At 41.1% G+C, this 19,439-nt stretch overlaps 2 protein-coding genes across 10 annotated transcripts in view; one reads left to right on the top strand and one right to left on the bottom strand.

Moving 5' to 3' along the window:
- Window positions 1-28: 28 nt before the first annotated feature.
- LOC138619597 (potassium channel subfamily K member 5-like) lies at window positions 29-3,804 on the bottom strand. The gene is made up of 5 exons (XM_069696218.1): window positions 3,562-3,804; window positions 2,756-2,867; window positions 2,058-2,224; window positions 1,785-1,953; window positions 29-1,700 (listed from the first exon to the last, which is right to left on the bottom strand). Exons 1-5 carry the CDS (start codon window positions 3,745-3,747, stop codon window positions 946-948), a joined length of 1,389 nt encoding a protein of 462 aa, XP_069552319.1. The 5' UTR covers window positions 3,748-3,804; the 3' UTR covers window positions 29-945.
- A 5,197-nt stretch (window positions 3,805-9,001) lies between these two features.
- Window positions 9,002-19,439, top strand: part of LOC138619596 (protein 4.1-like) — a 31,664-nt gene continuing 21,226 nt past the window's right edge. For 4 of the 9 annotated variants that reach the window (XM_069696213.1, XM_069696212.1, XM_069696215.1 and 1 more), the window contains exons 1-5: window positions 9,003-9,163; window positions 16,069-17,357; window positions 18,629-18,901; window positions 19,029-19,133; window positions 19,247-19,365. In XM_069696213.1, coding sequence (XP_069552314.1) covers window positions 16,077-17,357; window positions 18,629-18,901; window positions 19,029-19,133; window positions 19,247-19,365 — 1,778 coding nt within the window. In that variant the 5' untranslated portion in view covers window positions 9,003-9,163; window positions 16,069-16,076. Of the gene's footprint in view, window positions 9,164-9,824; window positions 10,183-16,068; window positions 17,358-18,628; window positions 18,902-19,028; window positions 19,134-19,246; window positions 19,366-19,439 lie in introns of those variants that run through there. The other 5 variants (XM_069696211.1, XM_069696210.1, XM_069696208.1 and 2 more) reach the window with 3 other exon arrangements.

Raw genomic sequence — 19,439 nt, 5'->3', positions numbered from 1 at the left:
AAGATTGAGCCACAGTAAAGAATTAGTACAATTAATTCCTAATGTTCACAGCTGTTGTTTTCCACAGTAAATAAAAGATGAAGTGTGGTCATGCTTCCAAGGGACGTGTTTCAGTACTCAAGCTAAAAAAAAAAACTGTCGTACACTTTCATGTTTTGGTTGTTTTATTTTTAAAGGCTTTGTCATGTATAACTTTCTCTTCAGGGAAATGAGCCTTTCCTCCAGAGCCTTGCCAAGTAACATCACGGCAATACACTAGTTAAAAGACTTCAACTGGACAAACACATTGTGAGGCGGTCCAAGACATGCTTTGTATTTGTCTTGTTGCCAAGGCACCGACCAAAAATGTGTTTACAAAACAGGACAATCGTCATTTTCTGGGATGTGTAGTGGTAAGCCACACTTCCCTGTGACTGCCATAACCACAGGTGTGTCTCCGAATCAACAAGGACTAAAACCATATGGATTCAAACTTTAAATAAAACCTAGAATTGCAATAGCAAATGCTGACAGAAATTTTACTTTACGGTGAAAATAATGAAAATGTTGCTGTTTCTTTGCAGATGACTCTGTATAGCTGTTCATCATTAATCACTGTCAGCACAAAAGCCAAGGAGATGTTTTTTTGTTGAGGAGGACACACCTGTGCACCCAAACCTTACTCCACAGGTATGTACTGTAAATGAGCCTTTCACTGAATTAAACATTTACATTTTGACAATGTCTGTACATACAGTCTGTACACCGTACACAAAAACCAAAACATTAAACAGTCATTGTAAGGCAGGAAACCATTTTACATTGCAGAATTAATTTCTATATATGTTGTTGTTTCCACAAAATACAGTTTGTTCACTTAAACATAACAGGATTCATGATATTATTACACAAAGGTCTCTTCCACGACACAGCCTCACTGGTTCCTCAAAATTGATGAGGGATCTTTTATCCTTTCTCATATTTACTCAATAACAAATCTTCCTCACCCACCTTGGATATTGTAAACCTAGTCTCTCCACCATCGGGATGCTGTACACTTTCCTTTTCTGCAGCATCTTTGGGAGGTACAGTGAAGATGATACCATTATTTTCTAAAACAAATGCAGAACTGTCCTTATTCTCTTCATCATCTGTCCCAACACCTGCTGCAGGTTCAAATGCCCAACTGTCCTTATTTTCTTTAGCATCCGTCCCAACACCTGCTGCAGGTTTAGGGTCTCTCGTGTTTTCCTGTGGCGGACACTCTTCTTGTCCACCTTTGTGCATCTCAACCTTTGCATTCACGAACACTTCACTGATACTGATCATACGTCTGTGCCGCGGCGAGTGATCTAGGGTCTGGATATTAGTGGCCAAGATGTCACTGCAGCTCTTTGAGCGGTTTATGTTGTCCACTGGCTGTGCTGTCATTCCAATCTCTTTGATGACGGTGCTGTAGTCTTCGTCCTTCTCAGACAGGAATTTGAAGATGTCAATAGCACTCGGTTTTACATCCGGGTGTTGCTTGTCCTCTACAGGCTCAGGTTCCTCATCATAGACGTGTCGGTGCTTGTGTCTTCTTTTCTTTAGCACTTTGTGTGCTTCCACCACCATGTGGACATTCCAGCTGAAGAACAGAGATAGCCAGGCGAGACCCATGTAGATCCATAGCTCTACAAACACTCTGTACAGGTGGGGGTATTGTTTATTTGGATTTACACCTGAAATGAGAGATGATGCACTGGCGTGATTTTGACATAAAAAAAAATTTAGACCCACAAATTATGGCAAAAATAAAAACCTACCTGCCACATAATCTCCGAAGCCAACTGTTGTGAGTGTGATGAAAGAGAAGTAGAGGCCTTCTAAATAACTCCATCCTTCCACTGACATGAAAACAAAGGGAGGGATAACCAAGTGCACCATCAGCCCCCATAAAAGGAATACAGCTGTACACGTGAACTGGACCTTTTTCTGACAAAAAATGACAGGAGAAACACAAACATCCTCATTTGATATTGTAACATTCATACTGAATGTAGATAAATACTAACTCCATCCATCAGTCAGATTCTTACCACTGAAACACCTTTGCGTATTAGAACCTGGGACAGGCGTTTAGCCCGGTCACCAAAGAATGAACCCAGCTCACTAATCCAGACCAGACACAGGGGGATACCACACAGACCATACAGGATGCAGAACACACGACCACCTTTTGTCTTGGGAGCAACATTACCATAACCTGTAGTTCACAAAGAGAAAATATTAAGTCACAACCCTGAGTTGTATGATCAACATTTTATGAAGGTTTAAAGTTAGGGTAATAAATCACCTAATAGACTAAAGCAGGTGGAAAATATAGTAATAATACAAAGTTGCCAGGCTGAAAACTTGTGGTTACTATGTATCATAGTCTCTCGACATGCTTTGAATTTTTTTTTTAACTTGCTTAGTTACACATTTTGCAGTAAAACCTCCCCAATGCAGTTTAGTAACACACAAAGAGTTCAGTAACAAATCCATTCCTTCAAGACGATTTCATGAGCTGACAGCAGTTGTTTTTCAACTCATGTAAAAATATATAACTTTTTCTGTATGTCACTTTGTCTAAGTAGGTTCCTTTTGATTTTGAAACAAACAAATAGGCCAATGCATAACTGTGACTTACTTTTTTTTTTTTTAAATAAATAACAATGTGAGTCATGTAGCCTTCATCAATTACATAAAACTCTTTGCCAGGATAAGTATCAATTACTCAACCTTTTACACATACCTATAGTGGTGACAATAGTGGCAGCAAAGATGCCAGAATTTGTCCAGTCCCAAGTGTTGCGATGATTGTCCCCTGTGATGGTCACACCTTGGCCTGCAGCCTCTGACACAATCTGGTGGGTAAACATAGTAAATCAATCGGAATGAAACCCATTCTAACTCCTGCTATTTCTTAATCTTACAATACGAATGACAAAATAATCGAACATTTATATTGTGGCTTTTTTTAATGAGCCATAATAAACAGAGAAATGACAAATGCAGTCATATATTCTTCGAGACACACCCTGTGGAAACATTCAAATATTTGTGGTGACGTTTGTGCGTGAAGGTGCATGTCTCCTTCCGTTCAGCACGCCTCCATCTGTTGTTTAAATTGTTCTACTTTCTTGTGCTGTTAAATAGCCTATGAATATCAATATTTTTTTTTGTGGTAATAAATAGCCTGAAAATAACCTTTTAGTTGTGTTCCTCTTCAATCAGGTGTGTGTAGCCTGTTTTTTTGTTCCCAACCAAGAAAAACCGGTTTGAGGTGTCCCGACATGTAAGCACAACGAACTTCTCTTTTAAACTTTAGTCTACCTTTGTGTCGGCTTAAATTCAATAGAAATACAGTTTCATGTCGGGCAACACCTGTAGAAGGTCTGACTCCATTACTTGTTCCTAAAGTGTGGCAGATTTGATCGGAACTCGTTCGCAGTTTGATCAATCTCCGCAAACCCACATTAAGATATACCCCATTAAAGTTAAACAATTTAGTTGTTTTTTTCTGACGTATGCTACGATTCAAAAGAGATGGATTCCTACCGCCAATATCTCATCCAGTCCTTCTTTTGTTAAGCAGGCATAGTTCCGCAAAATGTTTTCCGTCTGTAGGATATATTTGTCTTTGGCTGATATCCAGTTGGGCTCCTCCAGAAGTTGGAATATTGCGGCCCCGATCGACAGGTAGAAAATAATACATGAAGTTAAAATCGGACCCTTATCAGCCATATTAAAGTCATAACTTCAGTCTTAGGACGCCGAGTTGCTCATTTTCCTCCAGGGGGCTGTACGTTATCCTACCTCCTCTGCTTTCTTCCTGCTGGCTGCTGGTCTCATAGGAAGTGATACAAACCCAGCAGCATTGTTCAGTTCATCAGGCGCTCCCAAACCTATTATTATTATTATTATTATTAATTTAATTTTTATTTTATTTTATTTTAAACGTATATCTTCAACCTAGGCCAATTTAAGACCATTTAAGATCTTTACCATTCATATTAAACTGATCACAACATTATTGACAATAAAACAAAACCAGTTTTCCAAAACTTATATATATATATTATAATAAAGTTTTCTATTCAAAATTAGCTACATCTATCTATATATCTGTCTGTCCCTCCCTGCAGAATACCTGAAGAGTGCAATAATGCTTAGTTTCAACAGGGGGCAACGTATCCTCAGTATGCATGCATGCATAGTGTGTATGCATGCCTAGTGTGTATGCATGCATAGTGTGTATGCATGCATAGTGTGTATGCATGCATACAGTGTATGAACTGGTGTCTCTTGGTGGTGACAGTTGCTCTTATCTTCATGTGCGGACACCCAGGAGGCTGCAGGGTTAAGTTCTTAAGTTAGTCACACTGGGTGGATCATGGCTGCTCTGTGTGATAATGGAGAGAGGTGGTGTCCGCAATGAGAATATAACAGCATTTAAAACTGAATGGAAGTTCATTGTTCCTGAAGTATCCATCCATCCATCCATTCATCTATCAATCATGAAAATAAATTAATATCACTGTTCAAGGAGTTAAAAGGGCACTTCACTAAATCCCCACACATGTAAGCTTTATGTACAAATGTATAATAATGTATGCTTAAGTTTGACCCTTCTTTTCTTTGTATTCTGTTTCCTGTGAGTTCTCCAACTTTACAAAGATGCAATACTAAATCACTGGCGTACACCTTTAAGGCTAACCTGTGTTTGACTAACCTATTGGGACAGAGCCAACACAGACCTCTGGGTTTTAGGTAATACTGAGACAGATGCTCCAGCTGCATCAGCTGCCAGACTGTGTTCTGCTGCACCTTTTGGGAGTTCACACTGCTTTTTTGAGGAGATATTCAAGGTCATCAAGTGGAGCCATATAGCTAAGATTTGGTTGTGTACCTTTTACACTTGATGCACTCGTTTACTTGAGCAGGGCAGTATTGGAGAGGGCACCACTGTATTTTAAGAGAAACAAATACTAGTAGCCTATCGTATGCATTGGATAGGACAAATTCATAAATGTATACTTAAAGCCTCGGCTCATATTCATGAACTTGTTACAAATACTATTTTGTCCCTTGGTGAATGTAAATGTATTTCCTAAATATCCCCCACACACACACACACACACACACGTGTGCTAACAGCGCCTCTGCGTGGAGCCACCAGCTGAAAGCGTGCTCATACAAGGCTCTATACACTGACTTTACTGATATCAGACTGCTTTTGACTTGTGCAAAAAAATTGCCAGATGGCATTAGCTAGATGAACAAAAGCTTCTTTTGCCCGGACCCTGATGCTAAAACTCATGCATCTTCATCTGAGTATCTCACTGCTGCAGGAACAGACTCACCTGTAATTGTGAACCAAAATAGGTAGGTAGGTAGTTACTTTATTAATCCCCAAGGGGAATTTTTTTCCGCTACAGCAGTATACAGGAAAGCAATAAAATAATAATAAAATAATAAAAAGCAATAAAATAACAGTAAAAAAAAATTAAATATAAAATGCACAGTATATACAGTACAGTATATATATATATGTATTATTATTATTTTTTAAATAGATTTTTTATATAAAATACCATGGTAAGTATGAGTAATGTTGTATCTTTGGATTAGAGGCAACCGGTATATAATTACCTTTTAAAAAGAGCAAGTGATCTGAAGCTTTGGAGCACAGCTCCCACCTCTGATCTCCACCCATCACTACTTAGTGCTTCGTCATTGTACTGCGTCACCGCCTCTCTGTGGAAACCTCATCGATAGTTTCCAACTTGTCCTAAAGGTAAACACCGGAATTATGGCACCGATTGACACCTGCCTGCTCAGGTATGACTCGCTTTCTCAGACACACCGCCAACATTTGTGTTTATATCGCGCACCTTTTCTAGCGAGGTTGTTTTTGTCTTCACGTCCCGTTTCTTCATGGCAGCGGCAGCGGCAGTTCGTGTAGAGTTCACTGCAACGTATTTCGAGGGATTATATCAAATATGGCGGGGTCAGAGATATTTGTGGTGTTTGCAGACATAGACAATAAGAAGCGGGACTTATAAACTTCTGCAGTCTTTCGAGTACATGATCGAAATGACCGGGAATGTATGTTGTTAGGTTGTTTCTAGTAGTATAGCCCAGACTGTGGGCTCTAAATACTTCAGAATCCAAAGATACTTAACCTAATGATCAGAAACGACACATTTACAGGTGATCAGCAGTCCTCTAGGAAATGTATAAGATGTATGGGTGTGTTTATTATTCTGATAACGGAAGAAAACGTGGTCATTTAATTATTTTGAGTGGAACAACTGATTTGGATATTCTGGCAACATTAATGAATCCCCAATGGTGTTTTTGTGTTCAAAAAGATGCCAGCACTGTATGCTTTAACTTAACAGGAATATGTCTGTTCGTCAGGCACTCTCATGCCTCCTTTTTATGATCTAACCTACAGTGCGGTATTCATTACACAAAATATGTTTCCATTAAGTTACACATCTCAGCTTGTGTGCTGTCCCCCTTTTGACCATGCCATGTCAAATACAAAAGTAATTTTCTGAACTAATGCACTCTCCCCCTCTCTTACATGGTCACACCATCTTGGACTGGCCCGTGCATTGTGCAATGACCTTTCACGTGAACCTGATGTGAGTATCAAATATTATTTAAGTTAAATTGAAAGGCATGTGAGCTCTCGTTTTAGTAATGATGTCGTTGATCTGTTGCTGAAAGGGATTGTTTTTGCTCTGTTGTTTTGCATACCATTATGAGTAGCAGTTATTTTACTTCATCAAATATATATTTGGGACTTCTTTAAGGTACTACAATATATTTCAAAGGCAATGCAGAGGGCTGGTGTAATTAAACAGCCCTGCTCAGCTGCAGAGAAGCATTTCATTAATATCAATGAAACATTTTTATAAGGCCATAACTCATCAGAGCATTAAATATTAATTCTTGATTATTTCTATTTGATGCGTCTTTCTCCTGGGATCTGACTGCAGACTATTTAGACCCCTCCAGTATCTTCTGCATGCTGTCTAGTTAGAATACTTTCCCACAATCATTGTCTCTGTATTTGGTAGGAATTGTGACCAATATTTCTCAACCTTGACTAATTCTTAATATCTGGGGAAATAACAATATATATTGCGTTTTATAGTGAAGTTATGATCCACTGTTTTTGTTTTGCCCAGCAGCTGATTTAGTTTTGGGAGGGGTGGGGTGACTGTCGCCCTGAGACACAAACACATCTTTATCTCGCATGAACATGCGTTCCCAGCATGCATTACACCTCTGTGCTTACATAGAGTAGAGTTGGTGGGGATTCCCTCTGTCTCACAACAACTTGAAGATGAAATATTTAACGAACTTCATCTTTCACCACAGTTTTTTTTGTGTTTTTTTTAGCTCCAAAACTCAAAATACACATATTTAAACCTAGATTACACAGTTTATTGGAATGGTGTCAGTGTAGATCAGACAGTAAAGGTATATGATATGCTGTAGAGTATGATATGAATATTTGGCCAGTTTTTACAGCAGTCCCATCACACTGGCTGTTAACTGAAATCAGCAGCATACTTTTAGCAAGTATGCATGCATGCTACATTTGCTGTCTCCACCAGATGGCAGTGTAAACTAACGCAACCTGGTCATTTACAGTGGCATCGGATGATCAAACACAATGTAGCGTGCACTTAGTTGGCCCCCAATGTCTGCCACAATTTGTTTAATGTACTGTTATCCTCAGGGCTCGGTGCAGTGTCTTTTTAAAGGGCGTTTTGAATCTCAGATGAAATCCAAGCGTTTATATATTCATTGATGAATTTCCTTTCCAGTCTGACTCAGTGTTTTGCGTTGTTTGTGGAAGCAAAAAAATTATTTTGAGGGGAAGTTGTCAAATGCCATTGTCTGTATTAAGCTGTAGAACAGGATGGATTATAAAACATAATGTTCTGACACTTTAATTGAAGAATCATCACACTGTGTAATTTAAGGTCTTGAAGGTACGAGATAATTCAAACCTGACTTTAGATAGTGAGGAAGGGCAACATGTCTGCGGGCAGAGAAGGGCGGAAACATGGAACATTCCTGCTTCATAAATTTTTCATAACATAATGGTGCGCTATGAATATTGATGCCCTGTTACCATCTATTCTGTTAGTGCTCTTGAGATCTCAGATCCTGAGCACAAATAAAACAAACTCTTGCAGCCATACGTCCATCACATGCAAGCAGATTTCATATTTAAAGCATTTTTAAAGCTGCACTCGTTGTTTTAAATAAGATACAGAGGGAAGGCGATGCGGTGTGTGCAGCATACCCAGATGCGGTGAAAGTCAGCGAGAGATGAATTGGGGGGGGGGGGAGTGGTACGGGGCATTATGTAATCACTGAGTGATGGTGCCATAGAGGGATAAAGATGTTCCAAACAAACATAACCCGCAGCATGCACTCAGTTGGAGTAATGCACTGCACCATCGCATGTGCGTGTTTTCCTGCGCTTTTGAACAAATGAGGTAGAGTGACAGGGGAAATGGAATATGTGCGTCAGTGCTTTGGGTGTGTCTGCTGTGTGAGGAGTGGGTCGTCTCAGAGTCTGTGGTTCCAGGCTGTCACTGTCTCTGGGGACTGTGGGTCTGTGAGTGCTGTTCCTCTTCTCCTCCCCTCTGTTCTGTCTTTCCTCCCTCTCCTGGGTCCAGCGTAACACCTGCTCCTTGCAGTGGGAACATGGGCCGGGCAGGGGTTCCTAAGCAACCGGAGGCAAATGCAAGTAGTTCATATAGTTTTTGTTTCTCTCCCTGTCTCACTGACTTCCATCCAAAACTAGAGCGGAAGAAACAGTCACTGCACCAGTGAACTACATCCGAAAGTATTCGCTTTCTGTCCACTTTCTGTTTGTACCATGCAGCCAGGATTAATGCTTTACGTTTCAGTAAATGTTTAACACCACCAGTTGGTGTGCTCAAGCCCTGTGTCGTCACTTTGCTCTGTGATCAAAGTCTGGAAAACATCCCACGAGACTGTTACTGCGCTACAGAGTTACTCTTAGTTCCCGCTCATCGTTTGGAGTCTCCAGTGTTTCTTGGTAGCTTGCGTTCGATTTTATGGCAATTGAAACCATTGGATTTACGGAATAACCTCTGAACTGGTAAGACTTTTTGTTCAGTGAAAATTAAACAGAGTAGACCAGAGAAGTTAAGACACTGATATGAATGCCACATGAACTTGCCTCCGTGAGACAAAGGTGATGGTTCCTTACCCCGTGTGGTTAAAGAGAATAATGAACCCCCACTTCCCTCCCCTCTCTGCCTGTTAGCTAAATGTCCCCTAATGGGGTCAGGCAGATGGGTGGGGACCATAAAGACAGCTTGTGTGTACATGTGTGCACGTGATCAGATATGAATGTGTGCTTGTTTGTTTTTGAATTTTAGATTGTTAATCGTGAGCGTGTGGGGCATTCGATTTTCCGCTGGTACTTCTTTAAACCGTGCCTCTTTCTGTATCTCATCAGTTGGGTCAAGGATGTCGTCCTGACACCCTCATGCTGTGCAGATCAATGCGTATTGGTGAAACTGGGCCAGGGGATATTCCTGGTGCCTCTGTGCCTGTTTCTGGACATTGCACCGTGTTAATGATTGCTGCTGTGGTCCATGCTTTTCGGGATATTTTTGTAACGAAGGACAATGTATTGTCCCAACATAGTGACAAGCTGGGAATGAAACCTTTACAATTAATGCAAATATGTCTTGTTACTAGCAGAAAATATACACTAATAATCAATCTGTTGTTACCGAATAGTTTTCAGATGTTAGCTTTCTGCAGAATATTCTTATTAAATCTATATTTCTGTAATACTGACTTATATTTCGTGTCTCAGGCCAGTGCATATTAACATGATATGGAAGTTGTGTGCGTCTCCCCCACCTTGACATGCGGTTGTGAGCCATGCATGCTGGTTGGTGCTCAGTTGCTCAACCCAAGTCCAAGCCTCATCGTGAGACTCCACCCCTTTTACGAGCATCGGACACCTTCGGCAGCACAACAAAGCATGTGTGGCTCTGAAACATTGTTCCTCCTCTGAACGTGCGGACTATTGGATATTTGTCGTGATTTTTTGTGTGTGTGCGTGCGCTGTTTGCTTCTCCCTTGATGCTAATCCTATAGTAGGTAAGCCAAAAAGAAGATTTATGTTCCTCGGGCGGATGAGTTAGTGTTTGTTTGTTTTGTTGTACATTCGGCGCCATTTTCATACACAGATTCTTTAAATACCCAGGCTGGCACGGAATTGGCCACGATACAGCCCGCAACTGTTTTGCGGTTTCATTAAAAAAAAAAAAAAAAAAAAAAAAGTTGGGAATTCAAGTGTTTTTTGGCTGTATTACCACGCGGCATTTAAACGATGACTTGTTAAAGCAAATTCAATTATATAGCCGTTTTATTACAGCATTCATAAATCAAAAGTGCTCCGTGTTCGCGGAGGCAGCGATGTGTTGTTTTTCTAGTTATTTCTATAGAAATGAATGAACTTGCAGGTTATCACCCTGCTGAAAGAGGGCCATTACATTCGAAAACTCGCAGGTTTTCAATTGGCTGTTTTTAAGACTACACTCATTAGTCTGTATTATTAGAATAGAGTAATGAAATGGGTAATAATACGTGATTATTAATGAGGAATTTATAGGAAAAACACGTGTATTTTATGTATGCCTTCTATCAAGCAATTCCCTATCTTCACATAAGTATAATATATAGATTTGATAAAATTCACTATGATATTTGAGAGGTAGCTGACATGTTTGTCATATTTTTCTCCATCTAAATCAATCATATGTGAAATATAATTTCTTTTCTGGTGATGCCCCTTCATGTGAGGATGTTCTTGGTCTCGAATGCTTCGCTGTGAGATGTGTTACAGCTATTTCCAAGACTGTGTCTTGCTCAGATGTTCTCGTGTTTTTTTTTTTCTGGCTGTATCAGAGATGGCTCTGCCTTGGATTTCATTTTCTGCTTGACATGTCTTACTTATGCCCCACGAGGAGTTTGTGGGTTAAAAATATCCATATTTGCTGGAGGGGGGCATAATGTGAATGTGTGCCTGTTCCCTGTGTGCACACACGCATGTGCGACCTGTAACACACTTAAGAGAAACTCATCCAATAAGCCTCATCTCCATTGATGATACTGCTGAATATATATAGTCAGATAATCTTTTATGAAGCGCTGCAGATATGGCGTAGGAAGGATGAGGGAGAGATAAAAGGGGCATTTTAATGCGTTAGAACAGGCATGTGTTTGCATGAGCGACAGAAGTAAACACAGAGGTTAAAAAAATGACAGAGATAAGACCTATAGGTGCTTGGGGTCTCCTGCACTGCTGAATCAGCAGTGTTGTGCACACAGGAGCTACGAAGTGATGCCAAAAGATGTTTTTGGCACCGCTGTGTCAGAGTGAGGTCACCGAGGTCTCAGAAGAGCTTGCTGGTGTTAATCCTCTTTTGGGAGTTATGATGCATTCGTGCAGTTAGACTACTACTCTGTTGTGTGAGCATTACTAAATAGGGAACTGACAACAGTGTACACATCCTTCATCCTTCAGAGTCAGTAGCTCTTTCCTCCATAAATGAAGAATGTGGATTTGAGTTGGTTAAACACTTAAGTAAAACACAAACTTTGCAGCATCTTTTCAAAAATAATTCAAACAGACAGATCAAATTGGAGAATTATTTTATTTTAGAGAATGCTCATTTTAAATCCTGTAATGAATCCTACCACAGATCGGGATTTTGTGTGTGTCCAAATGAAAAAGATCAGTTCTCTCACAATGTGCACTTACGTACACATATATTATTCCTTCATCGGGCTGTGGCTGAGGTGATGTTGGAAATGGTTTCAAAATTGCTTTTAGGGCAACCGCAGTAAATCAATCATGCTACTTCATTCTTTTCCCATGTCGGTTCATGTTACAGTATCAGGCTCACCGACCATCTGTGTGTATTGATTAGTTTAGAACTGGGTTTGGGATAGGTTTACACAGAGAACTGGACTAAAATAAACCTTTGTAGCCTAACATCTTTTCTTTGAGCATCCCCCCTGTTTACACAAGAGATACGGTGTCACAGTCAATGTTATATTACACCTCGTATCATATACAAACAAGTAAATATGAACTTATTCATGTGTTTTTACGATGTTGCTGGGCAGGCTTGTGTGTTCATCTAACATTTGAACAGTTCAGCAAGGCACATGTTAGCTTGCATGTTGGCATGTGTGTGTCTGTGTTTACTTAGAGAGGTTAATAAGAGCCACTATGTGGCCACAGGACTGATATCTTGGCCGCCAGTTCATTTCTGTTGATTTTCAGCCAGATAGGCGGGACTGCACATAAAACCATGAATCAGCACAGCGGATTTCCCCGCCCCATGCGCGCGCACACACACACACACACACACACACACACACACACACACACACACACACACACACACACACACACACACACACACACATATGCACGCACACACACATACAGACCGAGAAACAGAGACAGAGAATCAGAGCGAAGGGAGACAGTGAGATAGATACTGTGGGCAGGTAGATAGAGATAATCTCACTTGGTCACTTGGGGGCTGATTAACTCTAAACTCCTTCTAATTCCTTAAGCCTACTCTCAGTGCCCAGGAAACATGCTTTCTTTCTGTCTTCCAAGTATTTATACAATGCTGCGGTTATTTTAGTCCTCCTTTCCTGCTGCCGTCTTGAAAACGAGGCTTTAAATGTAGTTATGCGCACGCATGTGCAGATGCGTGTTGTGTGCAGCTAACTGTAAACAGAAATAGATATGAGCTTGTCTGTCAAGGCCAACTAATGAGTCCCTGCATCTTTGCGCATATGCAGCTATTTATACACTATACCTCCTCCTCCTTCTCTGCAAGCTCTTCCTCATTCAGCCCTCTCATTTCATTACACACACACACACACACACACACACACACACACACACACACACACACACACACACACACACACACACACACACACACACACACACACACACACACACACACACACAGAGCAGAATCAGCACTGCAGCATCACTGGCAAATAACAGGAAAGCTTTGGTATAGAGAAAAAAAAAATCCTGAAAATGTTTTTTTGTTTGTTTTAATTGGAGACTTTGGTTAATGAGGAATTAGGAAGAGTTTTGATCTTAGTAGCAATTGAGTATCAGCATCAGTTCAAGCTTTTTTTGTATAATTTTAATGAGAACAGTGAATAATGTGAAGCATATTTCCACAGTTAAGTAAAGTGCAATCTCATCTGTTTTTTATTTAAGTGAAATTTACTGAATCAAGTCAAATCTCTTCAGATTTCAGATGACCTTCAGGCGGGAACATTAGATTAAATTAAAAGAAATCCTTGTTCAACCCCAGTCCTGGTGTTTGCACCTGATCCAGCAGCTCTTTGTGAGCTCACGTCTTGCTTGAGGGTGGCCTACTTCATCTATAATTTAGCTCATTACAGACACTAATTATGTGGTATTCAGGGCAGATTTTTTATTCCTACAGTATAGCAATATTTCATCTAATTACCTCCACAACAAAGAAGAAGAAATATTCTTCGTATTATGGGAGATTGATGGTGTATTGGGTCCTGCGATGTGGCTGCCACTATCTCAATTGGTCGTGATGCAGGTTGGCCCTGCTCAGCTGGCTAACAGCAGAGATGTTAGATAGGCAACACAAAATGGAGGAGGCAGCAGACACAAGCTCAGCTGGTCCATTAGGAGCCTGTCTGTTTCCTGACAATCAGAATTGAGATGACAGAGCATTAAAAGACCCAGAGGAGCCTGTGAGCATTGATGCATACCGGTGTGTGCTTATATATATGTGTGTGTGTGGTGACCTAGGGAATACGCCTATGGGGGGTCTCGTGGGGGGAAGGGAAGGGAGGATTAGTTATAGAGTGCGGCACAGTTATTGGTCACTGGACACAAACAATGGGAGGGCTAAAGAGGATTTGGTCTGTGTGTGTACCCCCTCCTCCTCTCCTGCTGTCCTGTAGTGCCAGTGGGAAGTGTATGGTATAGAAGTCCAAGCTGCACCCTTTGGGGCGGCCCTGTGCATCTGGAAGATTGCCCCGTCTGACTGTCTAGCATTTTCCCTCCCCCACTCCATACAGGGTAGGGGTGGGACTTGAACTACATATGGAAGAGACAAACACAGCCACATTAGTCACCAGTCAGACAAGGCTTAGTCCAGACAGGATGCATGTCTGTCTTACTTAAGTTCAGACTTGATTGTGATGTGATCCACTGTAACTGATATATCTCACCAAGAGGAGGTATAGCGTGATTGTATAATATCTGCAGCGTATTTCAGTCTGCCGTGTGATTTAATCAGCTGGTTAGGAGTTTCTAAATATACTAGATCTGTCCTCTCGCTGCCACACTGCTGAATCAAAGTCATGCTGTTCATTAAACTTCAAGGACTGCACACTGTGACTGTGAATGACATCATTGGATGATTCTAGTTGCTTAATTCAAGTACTTGTACTGTTTCATGTTAACAGAAGTCTATATGTCTCCATAACCTTAGAGTCAGGTTGAACAAGACAAGAGATAAAATGCGATAAACCTTAATGAGCATTTTCAACACTGATCTCTTAAATTTGTCTTTCAAATTTTGCAAATAAAAGGTTGCATGCTGACTAACATGTAATTTTAGAGTCTAAATTGTATGAAAATGTAGTTAGAAAGTCCATCCATCCATTATATAAACCCGCTTATCCCAGCTCACTTTGGGCAAAGGAAGGGTACACCCTGGACACCTGAGGACAGTTTTGTAGAATCCCCAATTGACCTGACATGCATGTCTTTGGATGGTGGGAGGAAGCCGGAGTACCCGGAGAGAACCCATGCAGGCACAGGGAGAACATGCAAACTCCACATTGATTGAACCCAGAACCTTCTCACTGTGAGGCGACAGTGCTCACCGCTGCACCACTGTACCGCCCTAGTTAGAAAGTCCCAGATTTGATTGACCATGTATATCATTTTATTGTGTGTATATATACATATATTCATATCACTTAGCCCCAGTGCCTTAGATGATCTGTACTGGATTGGGCCTGTGTGTGATGAAGAGCCAAGCATGCTCAATGATGCAGGCGGTGCTAATAGGCAGATCCAGAGCAGAATGCTCCTTTGTGTCAGTGAGACTTAATGAGCCTGTGATAGGCAGCGTTGTGAGTTCACCCTCAGAGCTCCATGTGGACACAGACACACTCTTAAACAAGGAGGGCTATTGTGTGGTGACATAATGTTTGCGTATGTGTGAGTTTGTATGTGTGTTTAAGTTAGAATGTAATCTGTGGGTGGCGGCTGGATTCATATTTTATGGAGTAAGTTTCCGTTATGCCACAGTGGGCAGCTAGCAATACATTTATGCTGCAATGTAGATTGCTGTCAAAATTGCTCATTATAAATGTCTCTTCATCAGAGCATGAGCCAAAATGTCAACAAAGCATGCAATATTACCATGCACTGGGAAAACGAGTCAAGACAAGTGCAGGAATATTATATTATTTTGTAGGATTTAACAAAAGAAAATGCTTTGATTGTTTTTGTTTTGTTGTTTGATTCTTTTTTTTTTTTTTCATTTTTTTTTTTTAATCAAATAATCTGCTAATTACCTTTTTATTTGGTTAATTGTTTAACCTAAAAACTGTAAAATAATAATAAAAAAAGTAATTAAAAAAAAGGCCAAAACCATTTCTTAGAAGCTAAAGTCCTAAAATAGCTTCTTTTTTTTAAGACATTAGGTCCAAAACCTCAATAGTTATTACTTACCATATCAGTATAATTAGGCTCAGCCATGCAATCTGCTTGCCGTTCATAGCGAAGTGAAGTGTAAGCTTTCCCACACCAAAGCTAATAGTCCACAGCTCCCTTTCTTGTTTGTTGTGTTCCAAGTGTAGCCATACCGTGCACCGTCACACTCTGTACAGCACCATGACCTTTCTCCACCTCTGACTCCCGTCTGTTCTCCTTCCCAGTGGCTACCATGACAACAGAGGCGAGCGCTGTGAATGAGGCGGACACTGAGGGTAAGCAGAAGACCAGTGGTGCCGAGCCCGAACCTCAACCAGAGAACAAACAGAAGCCGAAGGCAGCAGCATCTGAGCCGAAGGGGGAGAAGTCAAGCAAGAAGGCCCAAGCTCAGGTATCCGAGCCTGGGCCTGCGGATGCAGCTACCTCCCCTGAGGAGGAGCAGCTGAAGCCCCGTACCAGGACATCGGCTGGCAAAGGACTTTCTCGCCTCTTCTCCTCCTTCCTCAAACGCCGCTCAGAGGGCTCCGAGGGAGAGGGGTTTGAGGCAGAGAAATCCAGGGAGGAAAAGGCAGACAAAGAGGAAAAAGCTGACGCTGCAAAAGAGAAGGTGGAGGAGGTGAAAAGTGAAGACGAAGGGACTACAGCAGAGGAGGAAAAATCTGAGGTCAAGGAAGTGAAAAAAGAAGAAGAACAAAAAGAAGAACAAAAAGAGGAGAAGAAGAAAGTGGAAGTAAAAGTTGAGAAGAAAGGCAGTAAAAAGAAAAAGAAAGAAGCCAAGAAAAAAGCAGATGAAAAAGATGAGGAGAAAGTGAACAAGGACGAGGCAAAAAAGGAAGAGAAGTTAAAAACAAAAGAGGAGACAAAGGAGGAGGAGAAGGCAGAGTCGGCCTTAGAAAAGGGGGAGGAAAAATTGGAGACAAAAGAAGAAGAAAAGGAGACTGCTGAAGTTAAAGACCAGGTGGCAGAGGCCGGACAAAAAGAGGAGGAAAAACTTGACAGAAAGGTGTCAAAGAAAAAAGAAAAAGAGGAAAAAGTAAAGAAGAAGGAAGAGGAGAAAGCAAAGAGGAAAGCAGAGGAAGAAGAAAGGGCAAAAAAGAGAGAAGAAGAGAAAGCAAAGAAGAAAGAAGAGGAAAAAGCCAAAGAGGCTGATAAAGCAAAAAAGAAAGACGAAGAAAAGGCTAAAAAGAAAGAGGAGGAGAAATTAAAGGAGCCAAAAAAGAAAGACGAGGACAAACCGAAAGAAGAGTCAAAAAAGAAAGAAGAGGAGAAGGTGAAAGAAGACGAAAAGAAGAAAGAGGACAAAAAGACAGAAGAAAAGCCAAAGAAGGAAGAGGAAAAGTGTAATAAAAAAGGGAAGGGGAAGAACAAAGGAAAGAAGGAGGAGAAAGAGCTGAAAGGACCAAGCGAGGAGCAAGTGAAAGCACCAATAGCTGCTCCAGAGCCTGAGCTTAAAACTGAGCCAGAAGCTGAACAGGCTCCTGATCAGCACTCAATAAGCAGCGCAGAGACACAGGTGAGTGTGACTCTTACCAGTGTTACATTCAGGATATTTACTCTTTAACTCTTTTGTCAAGAATTACATGAGAGGATTGATGCCGCACTCATGTCTGTAAACTTAATATCAAGTTGCAACCAGCAGGCGGTTAACTCTTTTTCCATAAGTTTGAATGATATATTATACATGATGCGTACACCAGCGACGTTCCCTTTAGATGTGGTTGTTTATGTTTTAAGAACAGAATTCACGATGGTAAGATGTCAGTGAGGATCATTAACCATGATGATAATCACTTGTGTCGAGACCTGAGACAATTCTGGTTGAGAATTCACATGTGGCGGTGCAATGTGTGACCAATGTGCATGTGCACCTCCCTTGTGTTTTGTCTCACTCGTTTTGGCACTCTGACTTTCTATGTAGATGAGCTGCTCAATCAAAGTCCAAAGGGGGAGGGGTTTAAAGATGTAATTGGGCCCAAAAGTCACATCGGTCCCCTGGGAAAATGCCTATGTGCCAGATGGCCAGTCCAGCCCCGAAGCTTACTAAACAACGCAAAACATTTTGCTTATTTAATATAACAAATTGCGAAGCGTAAGAACGACAACTTTTAGTTTTATGAGAAGTTATGTAGGCCTACGGGACTATTTGCAGTGTCTCTGCTGCTTGCGACGTCAGTGTGATAACAAGACACCGTAAAGTCACTGCTCCACTTTAAAGCTATTGTTTTACAAAAAAATGATTCAGAGAACTTTAAAGGGGCTGGTTGGCAGATTGTCTTTGGACAAACAGGCTAGTTTTTTTTTTTTTTAATGCTAACTCTACTCTGGCTGCGGCTTCATATTTATGAGAGTGGTAACGAACCTCTCATCCAACATCAGGCAAGAAAGGAAATCACTGTATTTTCCAAAACAGAGTTTGACAGGGACAGAAGTCAACAAAAACACCACTGCAGATGAAGTTTATAAACAGAGCTCCGCTTTACACAAATCCATGCTTCTGATGGGGTTGTAGTAGAGAAGCCAATGTTTTTTCTTTCTCATGAATTTTTCATGATGTGGCTCGCTGGCTCAGCAAAAGTAACGATGCTGATTTGAGCTGAAAGCTTGGTCTGAAACAAAAATGACCTATGCTGGTCTGAGCTAAAGCCAGTATGTACAGCTGGATGTTTGCTGTGATGTGTAGTGTTAAGTATAGTGTTGTCATCATTTTTACATAGTGTACATTGTGTCCTCCCACATTCCTGTAATTTGTATTTGACGTACTTTGTCTTGCGTTGACTCTGTCAGCCAACTCAAGAGGAACACAAGGAAGAAGCTGCAATAATGAAGGAGCCTGAAGTGGTGGAAGAAGTTAAAAAGGAGGACGCCGAGAAAAAAGTGGAAGAACCCTCAGTGCCAGAGGGGGTGGCCAAAGGAGAGGAAAAGAAATTGGAGCCGGCAAAGAAAGAGAAACCTGTCAAAGAAAAGAAGACAGAGGAGGCTAAAGGCTCCAAACGTCAGAAAACCATGCAGTGCAAAGTCACCTTACTGGACGACGCTCAGTTTGAGTGTGAACTTGATGTAAGAAACCTGCCAAATTACACTATATTCTGTTGTGTTTATGTAAGACTGTGGCCCCAGATAAACATCAGTCCATGAAGACTGAAAAAGCTCTCTCTCTCTGCCTGCGTATGTCTTTCTTATTTAGAAACATGCTAAAGGCCAAGAACTTCTTACAAAGGTGTGCGACCACGTCAACCTGCTTGAGAAAGATTACTTCGGCCTTTCTCACAAGGAAACCTCAACAAGCAAAGTAGGCCATTTTTTTCCCACCCCCCTCCTGTGTAATTTTTGTTACCCTTCAAAAACATTGTCAGATAATCTGCGTGACACCGACAAGACCTTTTTTTTTCCCATTTTCTGCAGACATGGTTGGACCCCACCAAAGAGATCCGGAAACAGGTTTCAGGTGCTGTCTATGAGTTTACATTCAACGTGAAGTTCTACCCTCCGGATCCAGCACAGCTTACTGAAGACCTCACCAGGTGAATGTCTATAGTATTATGTCTGGACAGAGCAGGGTAATAGGGCTTAACTACCACTTCTGGTTTTGATGCAA

Source organism: Brachyistius frenatus, unplaced genomic scaffold, assembly GCF_029030835.1.
Source record: "Brachyistius frenatus isolate BFR_SWC_R1_liver_20210118 unplaced genomic scaffold, ASM2903083v1 Contig_20, whole genome shotgun sequence".
NCBI lineage: Eukaryota > Metazoa > Chordata > Actinopteri > Embiotocidae > Brachyistius > Brachyistius frenatus.
The sequence above is the reverse complement of the archived record's forward strand: the minus strand, read 5'-3'. Positions and strand labels throughout refer to the sequence as shown.

Bases quoted from the DNA above. Each gene is read 5' to 3' on its own strand.
- LOC138619597 (XM_069696218.1), bottom strand. From the start codon at position 3,747: ATGGCTGATAAGGGTCCGATTTTAACTTCATGTATTATTTTCTACCTG. The intron at 2,868-3,561 runs GTAGGAATCCAT...TTTACCCACCAG, and splicing joins GACTGGATGAGATATTGGCG to ATTGTGTCAGAGGCTGCAGG. The intron at 2,225-2,755 runs GTATGTGTAAAA...TGTGAACTACAG, and splicing joins CACTATTGTCACCACTATAG to GTTATGGTAATGTTGCTCCC.